At 45.9% G+C, this 24353-nt stretch overlaps 1 protein-coding gene across 3 annotated transcripts in view; it reads left to right on the top strand.

Moving 5' to 3' along the window:
* LOC137421956 (WD repeat-containing protein 7-like) overlaps positions 1-24353 on the top strand; it is a 523854-nt gene that overhangs the window by 226517 nt on the left and 272984 nt on the right. For all 3 annotated transcript variants that reach the window (XM_068108572.2, XM_078773034.1, XM_068108574.2), the window contains one exon: positions 9705-9803. In XM_068108572.2, the coding sequence (XP_067964673.2) occupies positions 9705-9803 (99 nt within the window). The remainder of the gene's footprint in view (positions 1-9704; positions 9804-24353) is intronic.

The raw sequence follows: 24353 nt of genomic DNA, 5'->3' as shown, positions 1-24353 counted from the left end.
GGTTTATCTTTCCAGCCATCCAACAAATACAACAACAGGCATTTTAAGGCCATTTTCCCTGCTAGAGCGGGGGTTAGCCTTGCGGTTCCCATGACGATATTCGCCATTTTGCCCTATTTTCTGCATCTCTCCTTGTTAACCCCCTTGCCCGCATTTCTTCTTCCACCATCTTTAGCCAAGTCTTTCTCGGTCTTCCCCGTCCTCTACTTCCTTCCACATTCATTTCCATCACTCTTCTCAACCAGTCATTTTCATCCTTCCTCAACACATGACCAAACCATCTCAACCTGTTCCTCTTCACAGCATCAATCACAGGCTCTATTCCCATCATCTTTCGCAATTCACCATTTGTCTTCCTCTCTCTCAACGATACTCCACACATCCACCGAACCATTCGCATTTCCACCCTTTCCAGCCTTCGTTGCTGCTCTACGCTCTACTTTCCAGCCATACTGAAACATTTATCATAATATGCCTAACTCAAGGGCACAGTTGTCTCCATCAACCCAAGAAATCCTTGCTGTTTCATTCAAACTGCCTGTAGCTTTGGATACTCCTCGAATCATCACACTTTTTGAAGAAATTCTCTCCTTAAGTTTCCCATAGTTCTTTTATATTTAGCGACCAATTGTTAATGTATCGCAAGGACTTTGCGCTGCATGATGAAATATTTTGTGCGTACATCATGCTCGTAATGAATGATGCAATGCAACATTTTTCATTCCTTGCAGACGTATTCCCAAATTGTACTCTTTTGGCAGGTTAGGATGCAGCTCAGCCGTTTCCATTAGAGAGCGTTGTTATCGGCTGAGCTGGCTTTCCGTTGACCTGGCGTCACAACATAGCCATTTGCTGACCATGTTAAGCCATTAAGTGCCCGGCCAACCTGGAGATGGGCAGTGCCAGGGCGTTGTTTGGTAATGACAGTGCCCTGCGTTGCAATCCAATGGGCCTGCCAGCAAGCTTGCGGAGATGAATGTCGATGCGGGCGACGTGTTTATACAACTTTTATGATGTGGTTTTTTCGTTCGACACGCTAATCCGCCCCTCCAATGTTGGCATTTTACGGTTTGAATGCACAGCATCTATTGAGTTATTTGGGTTTTTTTTTTCTTAATGCTTGTACAGTTGAGTATGGCGACTGGAATTGCACTTTGAACACATTTCTGGTCACGTTCGCAATGTGTAGAAAAACAATTACAAATGATAAGTTGCACATTGGCAGCCGTGTTTACAACAATGATTACAGCAAGCCTTCCACAATCATTTAATTTCTAAAAGGAAATATTTAAACTTGACTGTGAGCTTTGAAACTTAAAATTTAGAGTTTAGACTATATATTTGCAAAAAAACAAACAAACAAAAAAATTACATAGTAGTAAATTAAGCATTTAACGCGAGAATATTTCTGCATCTAGATTCTAATAGAATGTGTTTGTCATTCCATCTATTTCCATCGCTGAGACTCTGGCATCACAGTGCATTGATGTGCTGCATCAAGCGGGGTGACATAAAGGCGGTGCTGTTGAATTTTCTTTTTCCCTTCCGTCCGGTTTTCATCCCATGTGGGTGCCTTTGTCTGTTACTTTGCCAGTGGCCTTCCTCTTTCTGGGAAAGAACTTGCCGTCTGGCAGAAAGCACTCGTTTCCGAACGAACTGCTGAGAGGTCGTGGTATCCGACGGAGCGTCCTGTGTTGCCATTCAAAGTTACAGACCTTCCTACATTATTGAACATCGTAGTCCGAGTCCTCAGACTCCTCTAGCTTGTCGAGCTGTGCTCCATGAAAGCACCGGGCCAAGGTCTGTGGGATTCAGATATAAACCTATCGGGGTAAGACCATTCCTGTGCTACATTTTGATTATTCTGGGGGAGATAATTCACTCATTCGAATTCCTCGTGTCCATTCTGGCCTCTTATTGCCTGAACTCGGTTGAGAGAAAACAGCCCGGCTCACGTTCACTCCTCCATGATGTCTCATACTCCGTAAGCCGAACAGTCACTCTCATGAGCACTCGCTTTTGCTGACCCTGACCAGATTGAGGTCAAAGGGTAAAGGATCTCATTTATTATTCAAAGCCTGTTACTGCCATGGACAGGGAGGGATTGTGGATTGCAGGATGTGTGTGGATGAGTGGAAGCTAAATGAGTGGTCATCGCCTCTGGAAATGAAAACCATCAAGTGCTCTTTGCAGGCTATTCCACGGGCCTGCCCTGGATTACGAACAAGCAATTTTATTTTAATGAAATGTCCATGAAGTCTCGGGATGATGCTTCATACAAAGATGTCTTGTAGTCTGATTGCCAACACCATCTGGCATCGGAACGACAGAAGCCCTTTCACAGCACGATATGTGTTGCATCAAGGTCTGAGGCCTTGCTTGTTTCAGGAGACCTCCATTTCAAATGGCGTTGCAGCTCTTGGTCTTGTTGCAGCTGCTGACGTCGTTGATCAACAACCCTCGATCTAGTTGATCTTGCATTTTTACGTCGAGTAATTGGTACGCAGTCATCACAGGGTTGAGGATGCCAATCATCATGGGCAAGCGGTACAGAATAAGGGTAAATAAAGTACCACCGAGCTCTTGAGTGGTGATATGTTTGCTGCTCATCCATATTATTCGTCGTGCTTTCTTTGTAATGATCTACAATCACCTAAGCTACTGTCCATATGTCGGCCAAGTTGCCTGACTTATGCAGCAGAGGGCAGCCTCACTTTTAACTTTCACTCGCGACGCGCTCGCTTCTCTCTCCAGCCGCTTCCATAACCAAAGGCCGAGGCATTGAGATGATGTTTCACCCATGGATTTGCTGCAGCGGTGTTTGCATTTGCACCTTGATTGAGATGATGAGCTGAAATGAAGGGTCAGGCGGATATTGGTGTCTACGAACGGCCATTTCTTGATTAGTTGCAGATCAGTGAGATGTTTAGTGCAGATGCAATTTAGATATATATATTGTTACAGACGCGGCTTTTAGATGTTATATTGATCGAGCGGTGGTGTATTTAACCGCGTCCGAACAGTTACTCCCCGATTAAAACCCGATTCCACCCGACGTTGACCAGATCGCCCCACAGATATTCAATCGGGAAATCTCTAAAGCGACCGAAAGAGAAGGAAAAGAAGAAGAAGAAGAATACGGAGGAAGAACAGATTTTATTATACACACACAAGCAATGGATGGAAGAAGCAGTAACACAGCGAATCGTTAACTTACACTATTCATTTTTACTTAGCCCCAAGACAACGAGTAGGACAGGACGTTCACACTTACACAGGGGATAATGCAGGCAGGTAAGGCTTGAGGTGGATTGCTTGAGAGGGAGGCAAAGTCGGGAGGCCGCAGTTCGCAATTCCTCGCGGTTTTGGCGGGAAACCCTCCGTCGTGTCTCCACTGCGGTAGACGTCACGCGCTGGTTCGGCACACCTGCTCCTCTTCTTGGGGTGGGGCCGTCTCCCTCCTTTCAGCGCGTCTCTCCAAAGCTGGTTTCCTTGCCGAGTACCTCTCCTCTTTGGCTTGGAGCGTTTCGCATCTCACCGCTCCTTTTGGTGCAGCCTCTTTGCTCCTCTCCCAGGGTCATCTCTCCAAGTCATCTCATTACAGTCGCTTTTATCACCTCGAGCGAAATCAAGCCGCCGACTCCGAGGGCACGCCTACCGGGTCACTCACCGCGGTGTTGATTGGCTGTTAGGGCTGGTTCACTCCTTCCCTCTTATGACGAGGTGGAGACACGCCTTTCTTCCCCAACCCTACCTCGTGGCCAATGGTGGTTTGAAGAAAACCGGCCAAAATGCGGAAGGCAATTGGAAGGGAGGTTTTGGGGAAATTGGAAGGGCCTACGCTTATTTTGTTCGATACAATGCAAAGTCAATCTAGTGGGAAAACACATATTTAGCCTACATGGAATAAGGAAATACACTATTTAAAAGATATATCGTGACCTGCGTGTAAGTTTCATGCAATTAACTAGGACGCCGACTGCGACCATTATTTACATTAACAGGGTGTTACCGTACTTTTGTAACGTTCACATTGTAACGTTTCCACATTCGTTACAATATATATAATTATATATATCTTCTTTTTAAAAAAAATATATACTTGGGCTAAGGCTCGTAATAGAGCTCACACACGCACATGCACACACAAACACATACACAATGACATACTGACGAGAAAAACACTTAACAGCCACTGAGCTTTGGGGAAGTGCTGTCACTACCATCACTTCCCATCTGGAATATATTGAAATGGTTCTTCTTAACTCATCCCTTACTTCTTCAGATTTATCTCATTCGCTCCGCCATTCCGGCAGTTTGAATTTATCTCACTCAACACACGATGGAATGGTAGTTTATTCAAAATGTCAGTTGCCCGCTGAGTGACGCTGATGTACAAATAATCCAGTGTAAGGATAAATTAATGGCATGCGGTCAATTGATGCTCGTAGGCCGAGGTAAGATGTACTGTGATCTCGCAGTGCTATTAGTGTCCCAAGAACATCACTGGGATGGCCCCTCTTTCATTGTGCATTTGTTTTCTACCCTCAATAATTATTTCCATGCAAGCGGACAACGAAGACCTGGAAACGTCACTAATGACACAAAAGTGTTTCATTTGTATGTGTCAATGGTCTGGGAAATAGGGAATGGTCTTGTTAAATATTTGACTTCAATTGCATTGAACAACTCTAAAAGAGCATACTTATAGTATTAGATGTATATAGATGTATGCATTATTTATTTATTTATTTACACCTGGCTTAGTGGCATAATGGTTAGAGCATCCGCTCTGTGTCTGAGATTGGCGCTTTGAACCAGACTCATACCGAGCCTTACCAAAGACTTTAAAAATGGTTGTGCTGCTTCCTTACTTGACACACACCGTCTAAAAATGATAGAGACAGACAATGATAGGTTGGCAACCATTGCACAGGCTTGCGGGGGAACTTGTATCAATTGCAAAGGTCACGGAGGAGCTTGTACCTGCACCACAGGCAGAACAAAGACTTTCGTAGACATCTGTGTAATTTCACATGAATTTCAAGGACGTTAGTGCGGGGAAATACTTAAAGTATGTGGTACTTGAACCTGGGTTCTGAGCATCAGGAGCCCGGTCGGTTCAGATGAGAACAAATAAGCAGGTGAAAATCTCCTTCACAACCGAAGGTATTTTCTCTTTTGTTCATACACTCTTCTGCCAATGATTATAATTCTTTTTTTGCCATGTGTCATGTATTGGAGGGTAAAAGACATGCTGTGGTATGACCAGGAGTTTTTTTCACAGCACACGGCAAGAGGGAGCCGCCTAACATGGCGGATAAGTGCTCACGGCTTTCGCCAAGTGGCGGTTTAACTATGGACAGCGATCCAAAAACCGATGTTCCATACTCTGTGTTACAGTTATAGAGTGTTGGATCTTCCAAGGCAGTTTCCTGGCCAGGTATCATGCTGGGTGGTTTGCCATTCCTCTCCCAGCAGTAGTTTTGGCAGGAATTTTGGAATTTTGCCATGGTGCCACACGACAGGGATGCGACGGCTCGCCGTGTGGGCGTATGCCCTTGTCAAGTCGAGTTTGGTGAAGGATTGGCCACCCATGAGAGTTGCAAACAAATCGTCCATCTTTACTATATGGTAGCAATCTCAAGATGAGTAGCGAGTGATCATGATTTTATAGTCGCCACAGGTGCCCACCAAAACATCAACCTTGAGTAAGGTGCCACCAAATCACTGACCTCGACCAGAGAGATTATTATTTCGTGAAACAGACGGTCCAGCTCGCATTCAATTTCACGTGAGCAATATGACGTGAGCATCTACGTGGATCAGATTTTCATATTCATACTCTTGAAAGTCCCAACGCCATCTGCAAACAGGTCTGGGCACCTGTTGATTACCTCTCTGTACTCCATAACAAGAGAATCACTGTTAATATCACTCCAGTTCAGTCCAATTGAGATCAGGAAGTTCCTGCAGTGCAGGAATCACCTCATCACCATGTACTATCAGATGTGCTAAAGTGTATAAGCTACTCTCATACTCCACCATAACTTCAGTTAAAGCAATCACAGGTATTGTCTCCTACGTGTAGATTCCGAGCTTCGTTAAGGCAGGTTAGAGCTTCCAGACAACAGCGTCCATTTCTATTTTGACGTGGACATCATCGATCTTCACATTAACGACAATGGGTGCATCATGGGTTTTCATGTGAATAACAGGGAACACAGAATTCAACATCTTGTTAGTCACAAGGTATTGTTGTAAACGTTTTGTGAAGTCTTCCCAATCCTCTGGTACCACCACTATAAGGTAGCCATGAGCGCTTATCCACCATGTCAGGTTGCACCTGTTCTTGGTTTTTTTTGTATACCGCATAGGTGAAGCTCGTGGAAGAGCTAGTACTAGTGCAGTGAATAACTCAGGATGCAACAGGCCAAAAGGAACAGGAGAGAGAGGGGAAACACCAACAGTAGAGGTGAAGGCCAAGACATAGGGAGGTGGACAAACAATGTGTGTGGAGAGGAATTGTGGGGCAGGTGAGGATACATAGGGTAGACAAGATGGCTACAGAAAGAAGCTCTCAGGAGGGTGGAAATTTGGAGATTGGAGACGATCTGAGATGGTGGTGAACAGCTGTCTTGAAGACCTGGAGAGAAGAGTGAGATTGTACAGGATTTGGAAGTTGATTCCACAGGTGGGAAAAAGAGGAACAAATCAGTGGAGGCGTGCAGTGTTCCTGGATTGAGGTCGTTTCACCACAAAGGGAGTGATGGTGGACTGTATGTACCCTGCAGAAACCCGGGGAGCTGGGGGAATTATGCACACAGAAAGAGCAGAGGGTGCAAGACCAGTAAGGAGGTGGTCGAAGACAGATAGACCACCGACCTGTCTGTTATGGTGAAGTGATGGAACCATGGACTCAGCTTCATCGTGGGACACTTCAAAAGTCTTGTAGGCCTCGGTTTATGGGTGCTGTGAATACCCTCGTAGTTATTGTACCATGCCATGTCTTTACCCCTCAATACAGGACACCAGAGATCCCTTCTGCATTCTCTCAACTGAAACTCGTTCTTTTCTTCCTCTATTTGTGGACTGGGTTCCTCGAAAAAGTACCGAGTTTAATGGGATGAAACCTATTTGCTTGTCTTTTGGTCCCTCCTTGCCTCCTCTCTCTCACCCACCTCAACCCACTCGATCCTCCCTCTGTTTTTCTTTTCTTGCTCAACCTTTCCTTGATTTTACAAACTATAACTTGAAGATTAATTCCCTAATTTGTTTGAAACAAAGAGAAAAATATATAAAATGTCATAGCCCCCGTGGTTTTTTGTTATTTTGCTGTTCGGAGTTGAAGGCCGCCAGTCAGCCATCTTTGGTCAGATTACAAAACAAAATCTTCTGCATATGTATACTTTCAGGTATTGTCATTGTGCCAAGTTTGAACAAAATTGGTCCATGCATGTCGAGAAATGGTTGGGAACACGTTTAAGTAACAAAATGGCAACGAGTCGGCCATCTTGGATCTGATCTCGAAACAAAATGACGTGCATATGTACGCCATCATTCATTATCTGTGCTCCAAGTTTGAATAAGATCAGTAAATGAATATCTGAGATATGGTTGCCGTTTGGCAGACGGAAGAGACCCAATCCATAAGCCACTGTTTCCGACCAAGTCCAATGGGCGAGGGTCTGCAATCTCTGATTGCTCTTTCTTGTTTTATCTGTCGTCTCCTCCCATCTTTTTTTAAAATTTCAACAGTCTCTTCATTTTGAAGACTGAACTTACTCAGAGAGGACTTTCTAACCATTATACCACTAGACTGGGTGAAATAACGGTTCGAGTGTCCCCTCAGAGTCTGGGGGGTCTACTGATCAAACCCCAGCTGAGTCACACCAAAGACTTTAAAAATGGTGTGTGCTGCTTCTTTCCTTGAAGCTCAGCATACAAATGAATGATAGAGCATGGACAACCAACCATAGGTTGGCAACCATTGTGCAGACTTGATGGACCTAATGGCTTTCTCCTGCATTGATGTTATTTGGAAGGGCACTCGTATTATTGTAATTATCCCCACGCTTTTTGAAAAAAACGGGGAGATATTTTAATTGGCTCTGTCTGTCTGTCTGTCTGTCTGTCCGTCTGTCCGTCATGCTATCCCCTTGTAAAGGGTTTTGCAGAAATTACCCAAACTTTGTAGTTATGATCCCCATGTGGCAAGAAGGTACAAGAGCAATATCATATTAGCCTTACTCCCTGGGACGGGCGGGGTCAAAAGGTTAAATACCAAAATATGCAATGACAGGAACATTTTTAAACACTAGCAACGGTACCCTAACCCTATGGGCGGGGCTTCAATTGGGAGGCCCAAATGAAAAGGCAAAATATCAGAAATTGAAGGCTTTTTTTATTTTAAACGATTTATATAAACATCCGTTAAATCATATCACACGCAAATCATCAAAATCTAAACAGTATTTGTAGAATTTCAATAAAAGCCACTTCACTATTCATATCGGTAAATATTATTCCATCGTGTTTGGAAAAACTGGAAAAACAATCTAGCCTATTTTACTCCAGGGGGTCCCAGAACCACCCACCCAAAATTTCGTTGCGATCGGTTCAGTCGTTTTTGCGGCACCTGGAAACAGACAGACAGACATTTGGTGAATTATAGTAAATATTAATAAAAACTAAACTTTGTATATGCAATCAACATTTGGGGACGCATGAAATATGTAACCATTTTTTGTATTTTACCCCCGGTTCATGCCTCGGGGGTTTGGGATTTGGGGTCACAGAGAAAATTTAACTCAAATTTGATCTTGTTTCATTCCTGGTGGAACTTTTTGCCATTTTCAACTTTGCTGTAGGTGAGAAGTGTGGGGATTTGCGATGGCACACCATCCACTTCGCTCCATTTATTATTGTCTATATATTGAGAAGGGGAAGGAGGATCAAAATGGGACAAAATTGGGAGGAGGAAGGTTTAGGCTTTGGAGGCAGCGGCATTGAGAACTTTTGGTTGGGGTGTTGAAGTAGTTGTGGTGGGGAGGCGATTTATGCCTTAGGGTTGGGAGGGGAGCGTGAGGACTTGGGGTTGGGAGGCGGAAGTGGGGGCCTTGGGGTTTGTGAGCGCGGAGGGGAAGTTGAGGATCCGGATACTGATCTTCACCAAAATTTAATCTATTCTTCCTTGTCACACACACAACCTCTCCACCAAGTTTCGTCTAAATCCATCAACAACTTTTTGAGATATCTTGTTCACAGACAAACATAGAGACAATCAAACAAACAGACAGACAGGGGTGAAAACATAACCCCCATCCACCTTTGGTGGCGGAGGTAACAAAGCAACATATATTGTGAAAATATGAGAAAAATATTAATTTGCCTCCCATCATTATGTGTGTCTATTTCACTGTGGATGACGGGATTGAATAAGCTGTTTCGTTGATGGTGTCAGGAAAGAGATACCTCTTTCACTCACAGTATACATGCACGAAAGTCCTGGCCAAGGTTTCAATCTTCGATATTCACTTCCCTGCAGTAACCAAAAATGATGCACATGAAACTTGGTCAGACAGTGTCTTCAAACCGTTCTCAGAACATCATGAAATTGTGTTTATTTTTGGGCTTAACATTGTGTTGACAAGAGTGAATACTCGAGGCCTCTGATTAATTCAAAGATTATTTTTTCTCTTCAGTTTTGGAAGCTACGCAGCATCTTGGTCTTCATCTGGAGGGTGGCAATGGACCTCTGCCTTCGAAGGGCCATCCACGAGGCCGCGGAGTTGCTACGGCTGGTAAGCTACGGAAACAGTCTCTACCTTTGCCTGCTATCCATTAGATCAAAAGGTGTGGTCTGTTAATTTTTATACAGAGGCCAATATACATATATACAGTATACATATATAAATATATGCAACGTTTTTATTTTTTTTTATTTTTAGAAATGAAGGCGATTTCAACCATAAAGTAAAAACATAGGGGTAATACCCCTGGCGCTCACCTGGTAGAATAAACAGTATACTACACTGACTGAAGGTATTTTAAACCAATTTGAATGGTTTCTAGAAGACAGGACAGCATGTAGAATCATACTAACATAATCATAAGACTTTAAACAAACAAACAAAAAACACCTATTTTGGGGGGCAACCCCTACCCCCCTTCCCCCCTCCCATGCTGTATACCTCCTCAGACCCCAATTTTTCTAATGCCTTGAACAAACATTGGTACATCACTGGTGATGAAGATTGTGGTGAAGTTTCATTGAAATTGTGTGTGTAGTTTCAGAGAAAAGAGCAAATATCTGTTTTGGGGGGTCAAACCAAACCCACTTTGACCGCCCATAGACCCCTTTAAACTGCGATTTTTTTTCGTGCCGTGAACAAACTTTGGTACATCACAGGTGTTCAAGGTTGTGGTCAAGTTTCATCAATATATTGTGTGTCGTTTCAGAGAAAAGAGCAAATTCCCATTTTGGGGGGTCAAACCTGGATGCACTTTGACCCCATGTAGATCCCCTTAGACTCAGATTTTTTTAATGCCGTGAAAAAACATGAGTCACAACACAGCAAATATCATTTGTGCCAAATTGGTCGCAAGCCCATCAACAGTTTCGGAGAAGAAGTTTCAAGTGTTTACGTGACGGATGGACGGACAGACGACGCACCATCACATAAGCTCCCCTGAACTTCGTTCCAGGTGACCTAAAAATGTATAATCCCAACCGTCCCAATCTTTTAATATATATATATATATATATATATATATATATATATATATATATATATATATATATATATATGTATACATGTATATACACTACATGACCGAAAGTATGTTTTGTTGGAAATATTTATATGGGGATTTGTTTCCATTCAGACACAAGAGCATTAGTGAGGTCGGGCACTGATGTTGGGCGATTAGGCCTGGCTTGCAGTCGGCGTTCCAATTCATCCCAAAGGTGTTCGATGGGGTTGAGGTCAGGGCTCTGTGCAGGCCAGACAAGTTCTTCCACACTGATCTCGACAAACCATTTCTGTATGGACTTCACTTTGTGCACGGGGGCATTGTCATGCTGAAACAGGAAAGGGCCTTCCCCAAACTGTTGCCACCAAGTTGGAAGCACACAATCGTCTAGAATGTCATTGTATGCTGTGGAGTTAAGATTTCCCTTCACTGGAACTAAGGGGCCTAGCCCGAACCATGAAAAACAGCCCCAGACCATTATTCCTCCTCCACCAAACTTTGCATTTGGCACTATGCATTCGGGTAGGTAGCGTTCTCCTGGCATCTGCCAAACCCAGATTCGTCCGTCGGACTGCCAGATGGTGAAGCATGATTCATCACTCTAGAGAACGCATTTCCACTGCTCCAGAGTGCAATGGCGGCGAGCTTTACATCACTCCAGTCATCGCTTGGCATTGCACATGGTGATCTTAGGCTTGTGTGCAGCTGCTTGGCCATTGAAACCCATTTCATGAAGCTCTCAACGAACAGTTGTTGTGCTGACGTTGCTTCCAGAGAAAGTTTGGAACTCGATAGTGAGTGTTGCAACCGAGGACAGACGATTTTTACGCGCTACACGCTTCAGCATACGGCGGTCCTGTTCTGTGAGCTTATGTGGCCTACCACTTCGCGAGTGAGCTGGTGTTGTTCCAAGACGTTTCCACTTCACAATGACAGCAGTTACAGTTGACTGGGCAGCTCTAGCAGGGCAGAAATTTGACAAACTGACTTGTTGGAAAGGTGGCATCCTATGACGGTGCCACATTGAAAGTCACTGAGCTCTTCAGTATGGCTCATTCTACTGCCAATGTTTGTCTATGGAGATTGCATGGCTGTGTGCTTGATTATATATACCTGTCAGCAATGGGTGTGGCTGAAACAGCCGAATCCACTAATTAGAAGGGGTGTCCGCATACTTTTGGTCATGTCGTGTATATATATATATATATATATACATACATACACACACAAACACACACACACACACACACACACACACACATGTGATTTGGCTCTAGCCCTCCTTCTTTGTTGTCTAATTTAAACAATTATCTCGGGCTCATTAAGGAGCATGTACATTGTAAGTTTGTGTACTTTTGGATCAAATGTGATGTCTAATTATGAAAGGTGCTATATAAATAACCATTGCTTTAGATTACAAGGAGATTCGTGCACAATGAACAAACCAACACAGTGCACAGGATTTGATTTGCGAAGCTATTTGTACAAATAAGAATGCCAACCAGGCCAACCCTAAAGCTAATTAATTTTGCTCTATTTGGCCTGCTGTCCTGCAGATCAAAAATGATGTTTTCCTCCTCCATGAGCTCTATTTTAAATACCATATTACCTCCTCTCCCTCCCTCTTTCTACATCCTCCATCTCTTAAACTCGTTCCTATTTTTCTATACTCCCTTCTTGGTTCTGCATCATTCTTTCATCCAAAACACCGCAATTTGGTCTCTGCAAGCTCTCAGTGCCAGGGGACCCTCTTTGGGATGGGACGCAGATCTCCTGTTTCCACGGGGATCCTCTTGCTTGGTTTCTGTGGCAACGGCGCGTGCCACTATTGATCCAGGAAACAATGGGCCCCGTGGTGGATTGAGAATGGGAGTGGGGCGCCTGGCGGGTGTCAGACCGAAGGAGCAAGAGTGTAGGTAGGCCTTTAGTATTGAGAGAGCTGACAAGGAGCAATGCAAAGGTAACCGGCAGGTCAATTGGCAGGAACTGAAGTAACGCAGATCAAGTATCGGTTGTCATCATCATTGAGCCGGCAGTAAGAAACAAGATGGCTGAACTGTCTGCACAGCAAATATATTTTGAGCTATGCATTTGGATGGATGATATATACGCACCTTTGTTCCTTAGATACTGGAAACACAATCGGCCTGCAAAATAATCTAGTTTGCTCTTGTTCTTCTTTTCATTCTTTTTCATTGTTTTGTCGCTCTTGATGGAGGATTTTTGATATGAATCGATTGAATGAGTGAGCATGTCTCCATAGCCACCCACTTGTGTAAGTATAGGAATGATATTTACAAAATCTGATTTACGAGGTGCTTCCCCATGCACAGTCAGGCATTGGATTATCTAAGCCTCGGATCTTCTCAATCAAGAACCAGTTGTCAAAAAATGGATTGCCATAGTTTGCCTTCAGGGTTGATGAGGCCGAACCTATCGTGCAGCCATTTTTCCAACACCTCGGTGGATCGGAAAGCCTGTGGGGAGTTGCATCCCATGGGACTGGCCATCTGGTATTCTCCACCTGCTGTCTCTAACCAGCCTCAGCATATGGTCTTGTGAGGCCTTACTGCTGCTTTTGAAGATGCCTCTGCTATACCCTGCTGTCTGTAATGTTCCTCCTCCAGTGCTTTGCTTTGCAATTGTTAGCAGCTGTCCGTCACCTCCCCGCACGCCCTCGCCGACCGCTCTCCCCCTTCCAAGTGGCAAATATTTTTCATTTTCAAAACACCCCGCCATGGACTACTTTTCCAGCCTTGGAAGCCTATATTTTATGGTTTACGTCTACCTTTAAGTACTGTACATCAAAACCACACTTGTGTTTTTTCTTCTTCTTCTTCCACCAGTTCCTCCCTCCTGTGTACCTCTAAAGCCTGATCTTTGACCCTAGATCCACAGTTCCAAGATTGCCTTTGCTTTAGTTATTCAAAACTTCAATTTTGTCCTTTTAGGAAACTGGGATTAAACTATAATAGCGGAAAAGGTAATAATGAATGGCCGAACAAATGCCATTGGCATTTGCAGCATCGCATGCCTTTTTGTGGTTTTAGTTCGTTTTTATATTTATATTTAATGATGCTTGAGCATTTCCTGAACACAAAGGAACATAAATGCTCAAAAAGATCTCGTCCATAAAAATGGCTCCGGGATAAGTGATGATTTTAAGAATAAGGGCAGCTAAGGTTGCAGTTGGTGGTGGTAACGCAGTGCACTTTTCTAGATGTTGTCGAATGTGCCGAGTTGTTGTCGGTCGTTCCTCATCTCAAAGATTTCCTTCTATCTCCGGCCGAGCACCCTCCCCTGAGGCACTCTGCACTAATGTGGGCCGAGGGTTTAACAAGCGCAGGCCACTTGGCGCATTGTGATGAGCGTCGGCGACGATGCACGCTCGGGTGTGCCGACTCCCGCATCATCGACATGGCCTTTCATTCCAGGGGCTTTCACCGAGCCCTGTCGTAAATCTCGAGGCGTTAAGGCCGCTGACGACAAGGAGGGCCTAGTTTCTCTCCCGTCGGCCGGTTCCTTGCCCCCTGCTTTAACTCCGCATCCGGGTGGCGCTGAGGCGGCGCGTTTGTTACTTCCCTGCGTGACTGCGATGGGAATGTGAATAACGAATCGGTTTAAGTACAAATCCTTTGAGGGTGACGGAAAACCGTTCTGGTGTTTTATGGGTGAGAGCTGCTGGCAGTGTAAATTAATCCTTAATGCCGTAATTACCAATCAAAGTTGTCATAAATTGCTGGCGGCCTGGATAGCTTCCACAAGTAAGGCTGATTTATTTATTTATTTCCTTTGAATTTCCATAACCTCAATGGATTTTATTGTTGTTGTTTGTGGCAAGCAGATCAAAAAGAGGTAGAAAACGTGCAGCCTAAGAGAACAGTCTCTTCCTGCAAGGTGTCATGAAGCAAATGGAATTCGTTCGCTGGTTACACCACCTGACAAGTACTGCGAATCGACTTCCTGTTGTGGTCTTATTCTCTTCCGGTACACCCCCCCCTTTTCGATCAGAACATCGTGCAGCGCCCTTAACGTAAGAAACAAAATGGGAAAACCAAAAAGTCTAGATCTAAGCGAAACCTCTACGATATCAGCGAGAGCTACACGCCCCATGATCCGGAGATCAAGGCACCTTCTGCCACCACATCTCCCCTCGCCCGGGAGGGGGGTCGACTAGGCCAAACAGAGGGAGAGTGCGGCGAGCCTTGCGCTTTGTACACGGGATTACGATCCCTCAGGATTGCCAGCCGAGGGGTTTTGTGCTTCTGCGGATTTTGCTCCTCTCTCGCGCCCGACGGACGCCAGGCGGTACCAGGGATTCGAGACTGCGATGACGCGGTCCGATTGTCCCAGGCAGTCGCCATATGCAATATTTCACCAGGAAGTGCCATCGAAGTGCATTTTATTTATTATTTCTCCAGAATCACATTGATTTGGCATCGGTGAAATTCTGTTTAATCATAACGATATTTGTTTGATTGCAAACCTTTCATGATAATACATGATTGCTTGAGAATCTGGTCACCTGCTTGTGATTACCTGATTGTGATTACCTTTTCATTGGACTTTCTTATATTTGTGATTTTTTTTTTTTTTTTGCACCAATGATTGATGACTGTATCTTTGCTTCTTGATGTCTATGTTTCTGTCTTTCTTCTTTTTTTGCTGATTCATTGTCAATAATATTTCAATATGAAGTTTGATTTGTGACGTGCGTGATCTGATCGATTATATTTATTTATTTAATTTTTTTTGGTTGTTGTTCTGAGCTAATCTACTCGTGTCCACGTGACGTTTCAATTTATGATCGATTGAATTTTTTTATTGTTTCACAATCAGTGATTTGTTATTTAATGGGTGTTTTTACGTGACAATACCTCGTGAAATAATTAGTGAATATCGTATAGAATGGAGGTAGGGGACGTAAAAATATTTCAAATAAACACCGGACGGACGTGATCGTGAGGACGCCCTCTCCTCCTCCGATCGTGAGCAAGTATCATCAATGATGCAATAGGTCTTCCCATGTATTTACACGAATTTCCCAAATTCATGTAAATGCATTCCCTCCAAGTTTACATATTAATTAATTCTGGGTAAAAGTAAAACAATTACCAACTTTTTTGGAGTTTAAACTTTTGAATGCCATTTTCAGTTTCAACACCTGTCATAGCAGACTCTAATGTCACATCAGTCGATTGCTCGGCCTATTATGATAGGTGCGCTCACTAATGCTAGGGGGAAGAAAACACAAAGAAGCTCAAATACTTTGCTGATATTTCTTTCATTTAATTATTCTTTCTCAAATCAATGGATAAATGTAGAATGACCTTGATTCCTCGAGACCTCCCCATCCACAATGGTCTTTTATTGCCGGAAAGAAGTACTCGTCGGCTGATATATTCCGCAGGAAGGAAGAGACGAGGCTTCGGACCGAGTGCCCACTGACTGACGGTCCATCACCGTTTCTCAGCTATTCGTGACAAGCTCATGCGTTCTCTCCCTGGACAGGAGCTGACATGGGTAACCTGTCATAAAGGCCCTTCCGCGGATTGGATTTATCAGGCAGCCAGGCTCCCGGCAGTTTGGGCCTCTCCCACCGGACATATTAACTTCATTTTCCATTTCAGCTGTGCACATTGCTTCCGCGCGACTTCCTCCACGAGATGTGCTTTTGCCACCACTGGGGGTTCTCCAAATACAGGAGGGACACCATGGCAGATCAGTAAGAAGCGGTTGGCAAAGCAATTCGATACTATTAGCAAGCCTTTGTTCCTCTGAGAAAGTCTGGTGTCGATATCCTGCTCGCAACATGTTTATTTGAGAATCTTTTTCTGGAGTTGCTAATATACTTGCGATTGATTATCGGGAAACAATCATCCTGCAGGCTTTGTATTTACAAAGTTTTTGATGTTCTAAAATTTGTCGCCATGTTTTTCAAACTGATTGGTTTGTTGCTACAAGTTTCAAAAGTCCACTCATGGGCGTGGAGAGAATTGTACGAAGCTGGCACTCAAAAGAGCCCACACCGGCTTATATAATCTGAATCGATCTCCGATATATATATATATATATATATAATTGTCAGGTGTAGTCATGAGCAGAAACCTGAACTTCGTTCAAGTTCTGCAACTGTTTGTCAAATGGGAGTTGAGGAGAGAAGAGAAAGAAGGAAACTCCTATTCCATGATGGTTGATTGGTTGGAAAGGTAAGAGGAAGTAGATAAAGGCAGAGGAAGTACTGATGAAATGAAGGAAACTAGTCTTTGAGATGCTGTGCTTGCAGTCATCAGGATCCAATTAATAGTCTTGTACCATAGGGTCTTGCCAAAAAGTCAATAGCAACAAGACCACAAGCTGGATATACCACTGGATCTGCTAATTATCGGAGATGGGAAGACCATCGGAAGGAAGCTACCATGGTGTTCTTTCTTTATTTTATTAATTTTTTTGTGTACAGAATCGAGGCTCGTGTAAGAGCTAACACATTGAACATGAAATCATGCACAGACACATCAAATATACAATGAAGGGAGCAGGAGACAAGAGGGGGAGAGAGAGGGAAGCACACAAGTACAACAACAGTAGGGAGCAAGGACGTCGGTAGATCTGTGGAAGGGGGAGGCCTGGGGGAGGAGGGAGAGGTACACGGTATAAAGCAAATGAACACTACGAGGAAATTTCAGGAAAGAAGTTGGGGATGGAAAGAGGCGGATTTGGGGTGTTTTAACGGGGGTAGAAAATATCATAAGAGATGTTGGTGAACAGTTGTTTTAAAGACCTGGAGGGAGGAGTGGGATTGAAGAGAGTGAGGGAGTTTGTTCCAGAGGCGGGAGAAAAGGAGAATGAAGGAGTGAAGGTGAGCAGAGAGTCTTGATTTTTGCAGTTTCACCATAAGAGGGTTGCTGGCAGATCTAGTGTGTCCTGTAGGAATATTTGGGGGACAGAGCACAGACAGAGCTGGGGGTGCAAGGCCGGAGAGGAGTTGGTAGAAGACAGAAAAACCACCAACCTGCCTGCGGTGAGAGAGAGAAAGGCCTTCAGAATCAGCTTCATCGCGGGAGATTCCAATGATTCTGAATGCTTTGGTTTCAACCGCGTGAAGCCGGGCTAGTTGGTGGGTCTGTCAGGAGTACCGGCCCAGAGGGGAGAGCAGCATTCCATTGAGCTGCGGATGAAAGCCTTGTATGTGGTGAGAAGCTCAGAAATGCCCAGAAAGGACTTCCCACGACGGAGGATGCCCAGTCGGCGACTGGCTTTGGAGGCCAGATTTGAAATGTGGTTTTCCCAGGAAAGATCATGGCAGATAGTGAGACCCAAAAGCTTGAGTGACAGAACTTCTTCAAGAGGATTGTTGAGAAAGTAGATGGGAGGGTTGTCCAGTCGGTCTTTTCGGAGAGACATCGTAAGAGTGTGAGATTTGTCAGGATTGAAAGACATGTTCCACTTGTTTGACCAGTCTGTGATTTTGTCCAGGTCTGCAGAGAGTGAGGAGGCTGCAGACTGCCGATCTGAGAGTTGAGATATGTCGAAGCAGAGAGTGGAGTCAATGGCAACATCGTGAAGCATCAATGATAACATAGTTAAGAGCGTTCTTCTTCACTATGTTACCATTGATGCTAATCCTCCAGACATACAAGACATCAATGTTCATCTGCATTTGCTCACAATTATAATTCCCTTTATTCCACCTACCAGAGACATCCGTCCATTTCACGGTGCATGTGCAAAGCTACCGTGGAGATGCGTTCGGTGCCCGGTGAGAGGAACGTAGATAAAAGCAGATATTCTTTTTCCGATCATTGCTCCGCCGGCATCTCCACACCAACAGGTGGTGGAGGAAATACGAAGGAAGCTGGGCCTTTGATTCGCCAGGTGAAGGCAGCTGAAAGTCACAATTGCTTCAGCGGCCATCATCCCATCACCTCTGTAGGACTCCTACTCGCAGAGTCAGCTGCCTTTCCAGGTTCGTGACCTCTTGGGGCTGTGTTCCTTTGAGTGCTGGTGGCTCTTTCTTTCCCAATGGGAGACTGCGAGCATGACGCATCACTCTTACCAGAATTTCCAAAGGAATATCACTAACTATTATGGCAACTGTAACAGCCTAGATTCTCTCTTCTAAGCCTGCTATGACTTCCTTGATCTATTGGTGGTTCTTAGATGATGGCGGCATATATGGCAGGCTCTCTTCAAAGCTTTCTTTTCTTACATCTATCATCCTTTTTTCCAGCCCTCCTGCCTCATTTGACTTTTCTCCAGTTCTTTGTATTTGTGCAGCGTTCTCTGTTTCATCTCAGTGTATTTCCATTCATTCTTCGGTGTAGGTGAGAGCTTATTTTACCTATCAGTTGCATTGCAGATGATGTATGTTTGAGGTAATGTTTGCCACATATTTAGTCCTTGTAATCATTTGCTATAAATTCGAGGAATATACCTTTAGTCATTCAATTTCGACCCGAGCTAATGTCTCCTACTGTCTGGAGAAGCATTCTCAACCTGATTTATTAACCACACAACCTCACCACACAGGTTCAAGATATATGAAGTCATATTGTGCAATAACATGTGTTAATGGCATATTTCGAATGTGAAAGAACATAGCTGTTCCATCCCTAATATTAGAGACTCGAAGGAAAGTGCATTGCACAGGAGATTATCAGTAATATTCTTACAGATAGCACTTGATTTGTTTAATAAAATGTTTTTATGGTATGACTTGATATTTTAGAAGGTCAACTGTCATTAAGGCAGATGTGGTCTTGACGCCATTGAGGAAGGAGGTGGTCGTGAAGCCATTGAGGAAGGAGGTGGTCGTGATGCCATTGAGGAAGGAGGTGGTCGTGATGCCATTGGGGTAGGAGGTGGTCGTGACGCCATTGAGGTAGGAGTTGGTTAAGATGCCATTGAGGCAGGAGATGGTCATGATGGCATTGAGGTAGGAGATGGTCAAGATGCCATTGAGGTAGGACATGGTCAAGATGCCATTGAGGAGATAGGAGGTGGTCTTGACGCCATTGAGGTAGGTGGAGGTTGCGATGCCATTGAGGCAGGAGGTGGTTGTAATGCCATTGAGGCAGGAGCTGGTCATGGCGCCATTGAGGCAGGAGGTGGTCATGACGCCATTGCGGTAGGAGGTGGTCGTGACGGCATTGAGGCAGTAGATGGTCGTGACGCCATTGAGGCAGGAGGTGGTCATGACGCCATTGAGGCAGGAGGTGGTCATGACGCCATTGGGGTAGGAGGTGGTCATGGCGCCATTGAGGCAGGAGGTGGTCATGACGCCATTGAGGCAGGAGATGGTCATGACGGCATTAAGGAGGTGATTAAGGAGGTAGGAGGTGGTCTTGACGCCATTGAGGTAGGTGGAGGTTGTGATGCCATTGAGGCAGGAGGTTGTGATGCCATTGAGGCAGGAGCTGGTCATGGCGCCATTGAGGCAGGAGGTGGTCATGACGCCATTGAGGCAGGAGGTGGTCATGACGCCATTGAGGCAGGAGGTGGTCATGGCGCCATTGAGGCAGGAGGTGGTCATGACGCCATTGGGGTAGGAGGTGGTCATGACGGCATTGAGGCAGGAGGTGGTCGTGACGGCATTGAGGCAGGCGATGGTCATGACGCCATTGGGGTAGGAGGTGGTCGTGACGGCATTGAGGCAGGAGGTGGTCGTGACGCCATTGAGGCAGGAGGTGGTCATGACGCCATTGAGGCAGGAAGTGGTCATGACGCCTTTGAGGCAGGAGGTGGTCATGACGTCATTGAGGCAGGAGATGGTCATGACAGCATTAAGGAGGTAGGAGGTGGTATTGACGCCATTGAGGTAGGTGGAGGTTGTGATGCCATTTAGTCAGGAGATTGTGATGCCATTGAGACAGGAGCTGGTCATGGCGCCATTGAGGCAGGAGGTGGTCATGACGCCATTGGGGTAGGAGGTGGTTGTGACGCCATTGAGGGGGTAGATGGTCGTGGGCCATTGAGGTAGGAGGTGGTCGTGATGCCATTGAGACAGGAGCTGGTCATGGCGCCATTGAGGCAGGAGGTGGTCATGACGCCATTGGGGTAGGAGGTGGTTGTGACGCCATTGAGGGGGTAGATGGTCGTGGGCCATTGAGGTAGGAGGTGGTCGTGACGCCATTGAGGCAGGAGATGGTCGTGACGGCATTGAGGAGGTAGGAGGTGGTCTTGACGCCATTGAGGTAGGAGGTGGTTGTGACGCCATTGAGGGGGTAGATGGTCGTGGGCCATTGAGGTAGGAGGTGGTCGTGACGCCATTGAGGCAGGAGATGGTCGTGACGGCATTGAGTAGGTCGGAGGTGGTCTTGATGCCATTGAGGTAGGAGGTGATTGTGATGCCATTGAGGTAGGAGGTGGTTGTGACCCCATTGAGGTAGTAGGTAGTCGTGATGCCATTGAGGTAGTAGGTGGTCGTGATGCCATTGAGGTAGGAGGTGGTCATGACACCGTTGGGTTAGGAGGTGGTCATGACGCCGCCATTAAGGCAGGAGATGTTCGTGATGCCATTGAGGTAGGAGGTGGTCATGATGCCATTGAGGTAGTAGGTCGTCGTGATGCCATTGAGTAGTAGGTGGTCGTGATGCCATTGAGGTATGAGGTGGTCATGATGCCATTGAGGTAGGAGGTGGTCGTGATGCCATTGAGGTAGGAGGTGGTCATGATGCCATTGAGGTAGGCGGTTTGAGGTAGGAGGTGGTCGTGATGACATTGAGGTAGGAAGTTGTTGTGGTGCCATTGTGGTAGGAAGTGGTCATGACGCCGTTCAAGTAGGAGGTGGTCGTGACGCCATTGAGGAGGGCAGGTGGTTGTGATGCCATTGAGGTAGGAGGTGGTCGTGACGCCATTGAGGCAGGAGGTGGTTGTGACGGCATTGAGGAGGTAGGAGGTAGTCTTGACGCCATTGAGGTAGGAGGTGGTTGTGACGCCATTGAGGGGGTAGATGGTCGTGGGCCATTGAGGTAGGAGGTGGTCGTGACGCCATTGAGGCAGGAGATGGTCGTGACGGCATTGAGTAGGTAGGAGGTGGTCTTGACGCCATTGAGGCAAGAGATGGTCGTGATGGCATTGAGGAGGTAGGAGGTGGTCTTGACGCCATTGAGGTAGGAGGTGGTTGTGACGCCATTGAGGGGGTAGATGGTCGTGGGCCATTGAGGTAGGAGGTGGTTGTGACGCCATTGAGGGGGTAGATGGTCGTGGGCCATTGAGGTAGGAGGTGTTCGTGACGCCATTGAGGCAGGAGATGGTCGTGACGGCATTGAGTAGGTAGGAGGTGGTCTTGACGCCATTGAGGCAAGAGATGGTCGTGATGGCATTGAGGAGGTAGGAGGTGGTCTTGACGCCATTGAGGTAGGAGGTGGTTGTGACGCCATTGAGGGGGTAGATGGTCGTGGGCCATTGAGGTAGGAGGTGGTTGTGACGCCATTGAGGGGGTAGATGGTCGTGGGCCATTGAGGTAGGAGGTGGTCGTGACGCCATTGAGGCAGGAGATGGTCGTGACGGCATTGAGTAGGTCGGAGGTGGTCTTGATGCCATTGAGGTAGGAGGTGATTGTGATGCCATTGAGGTAGGAGGTGGTTGTGACGCCATTGAGGTAGTAGGTGGTCGTGATGCCATTGAGGTAGTAGGTGGTCGTGATGCCATTGAGGTATGAGGTGGTCGTGATGCCATTGAGGTAGGAGGTGGTCGTGATGCCATTGAGGTAGGAGGTGGTCATGACACCGTTGGGTTAGGAGGTGGTCATGATGCCGCCATTAAGGCAGGAGGTGTTCGTGATGCCATTGAGGTAGGTGGTGGTCATGATGCCATTGAGGTAGTAGGTCGTCGTGATGCCATTGAGGTAGTAGGTGGTCGTGATGCCATTGAGGTATGAGTTGGTCATGATGCCATTGAGGTAGGAGGTGGTCGTGATGCCATTGAGGTAGGAGGAGGTCATGATGCCATTGAGGTAGGAGGTTTGAGGTAGGAGGTGGTCGTGATGACATTGAGGTAGGAAGTTGTTGTGATGCCATTGTGGTAGGAAGTGGTCATGACGCCGTTCAAGTAGGAGGTGGTCATGACGCCATTGAGGAGGCAGGTGGTCGTGACGCCATTGAGGCAGGAGGTGTTCGTGATGCCAATGAGGAGGGGGTCGTGACGCCATTGATGCGGGAGGTGGTCATGATGCCATTTAGGCAGAAGGTGGTCTTTACGGCATTGAGGTGGAGATGGTCATGACGCCAATGAGGGAGGTGTGTATGACGCCATTGAGGAGGCAGGTGATCGGGACGCCATTGTGCTCGGAGGTGGTCGTGACGCCATTGTGATGGGAGGTGTTCGTGATGCCATTGTGATGGGAGGTGTTCGTGACGCCATTGTGATGGGAGGTGGTCGTGACGCCATTGTGATGGGAGGTGTTCGTGATGCCATTGTGATGGGAGGTGGTCGTGACGCCATTGTGATGGGAGGTGGTCGTGACGCCATTGTGATGGGAGGTGTTCGTGATGCCATTGTGATGGGAGGTGTTCGTGACGCCATTGTGATGGGAGGTGGTCGTGATGCCATTGAGGTATCTGATCTGGACCTTAACCAAAATCTAATCGGCTTGTTCTTGTCACTTACCCAAGTCATCCACCAAGTTTTCTCATAATCCGGCCACAACTGATTCAAACATCATGCTATATCGTTTTTGCCCCATCACTCAAAGGTGAAGAATCATTTTTTTTTAATTATCGTATCTGGATCGATATTGTGATCTTCACCAAAATCGAATCGATTCTTCCTCGTCACAAACCCAACTTGTCCACCAAGTTTCGTCCAAACCCATCCACCACTTTTTGAGATCCCCTGTTCATTCACAAACAGACAGACAAACAACCAGACAGGGGTGACAACATAACGTCCATGCGTCTTTGGTGGCGGAGGTAAATAACACCTCCCATTGTGAATCACTGTCGGGTTGCCGAGAGATGCCGGCATCACTGCTGACTCGTGAGGTGGCGAGTTCTATCGCGCATATTGATCTGTGTCTATCAGGTGCATAACATATCATTTGACTCATCCGTGTGAAGTCACTTTTCGTTCTATCGAGCTATCGGGCCACTGGATGGCCAGACCCACCATTATCATTTCCGGGTTTACCTCTGTAATTTCATCAAACATCCTTTTGACAAAAGAATTCCGCTTGCCGGAATTAAAATGTCTGGCAACCTAAGAACCGATTCGTGGCCGTGAGTCGGATGCAAAGTTTTCCTTTGATCCATATTTCGACTTTGATGATGTGTTATCGTGTTGTCGATGTCTTCGGATTTATGATCCTTTGCCCAGAGGTGGAATGAAAGACCTTGCGTTTCTTCTTTTCGGTCGCAGCATTGTCAAGCATGGATGCATAAAAATATGAGCAAATAATATCAGGAGAATGAAACACAGTGCGGATATCAATAAGCCCATTGATTACAGGGGGCATTATTGGACGCACCATTTGGAGATATTGGAAATTTGTGGTGCACGGCGCACGACCGTTCTCAAGCAGGGTTGTGAATCATAATTCAGCAGTCGACAGCTCATTAGCTTATGGCTGTGGTAGCCTATTACTCCTGGGTCATAGGGCA

This window comes from Myxine glutinosa, chromosome 2 (genome assembly GCF_964187855.1).
Source record: "Myxine glutinosa chromosome 2, kmMyxGlut1.1, whole genome shotgun sequence".
Classification (NCBI taxonomy): domain Eukaryota; kingdom Metazoa; phylum Chordata; class Myxini; order Myxiniformes; family Myxinidae; genus Myxine; species Myxine glutinosa.
Note: the sequence above shows the minus strand (reverse complement) of the source record. Positions and strands in the feature narration are given on the sequence as shown.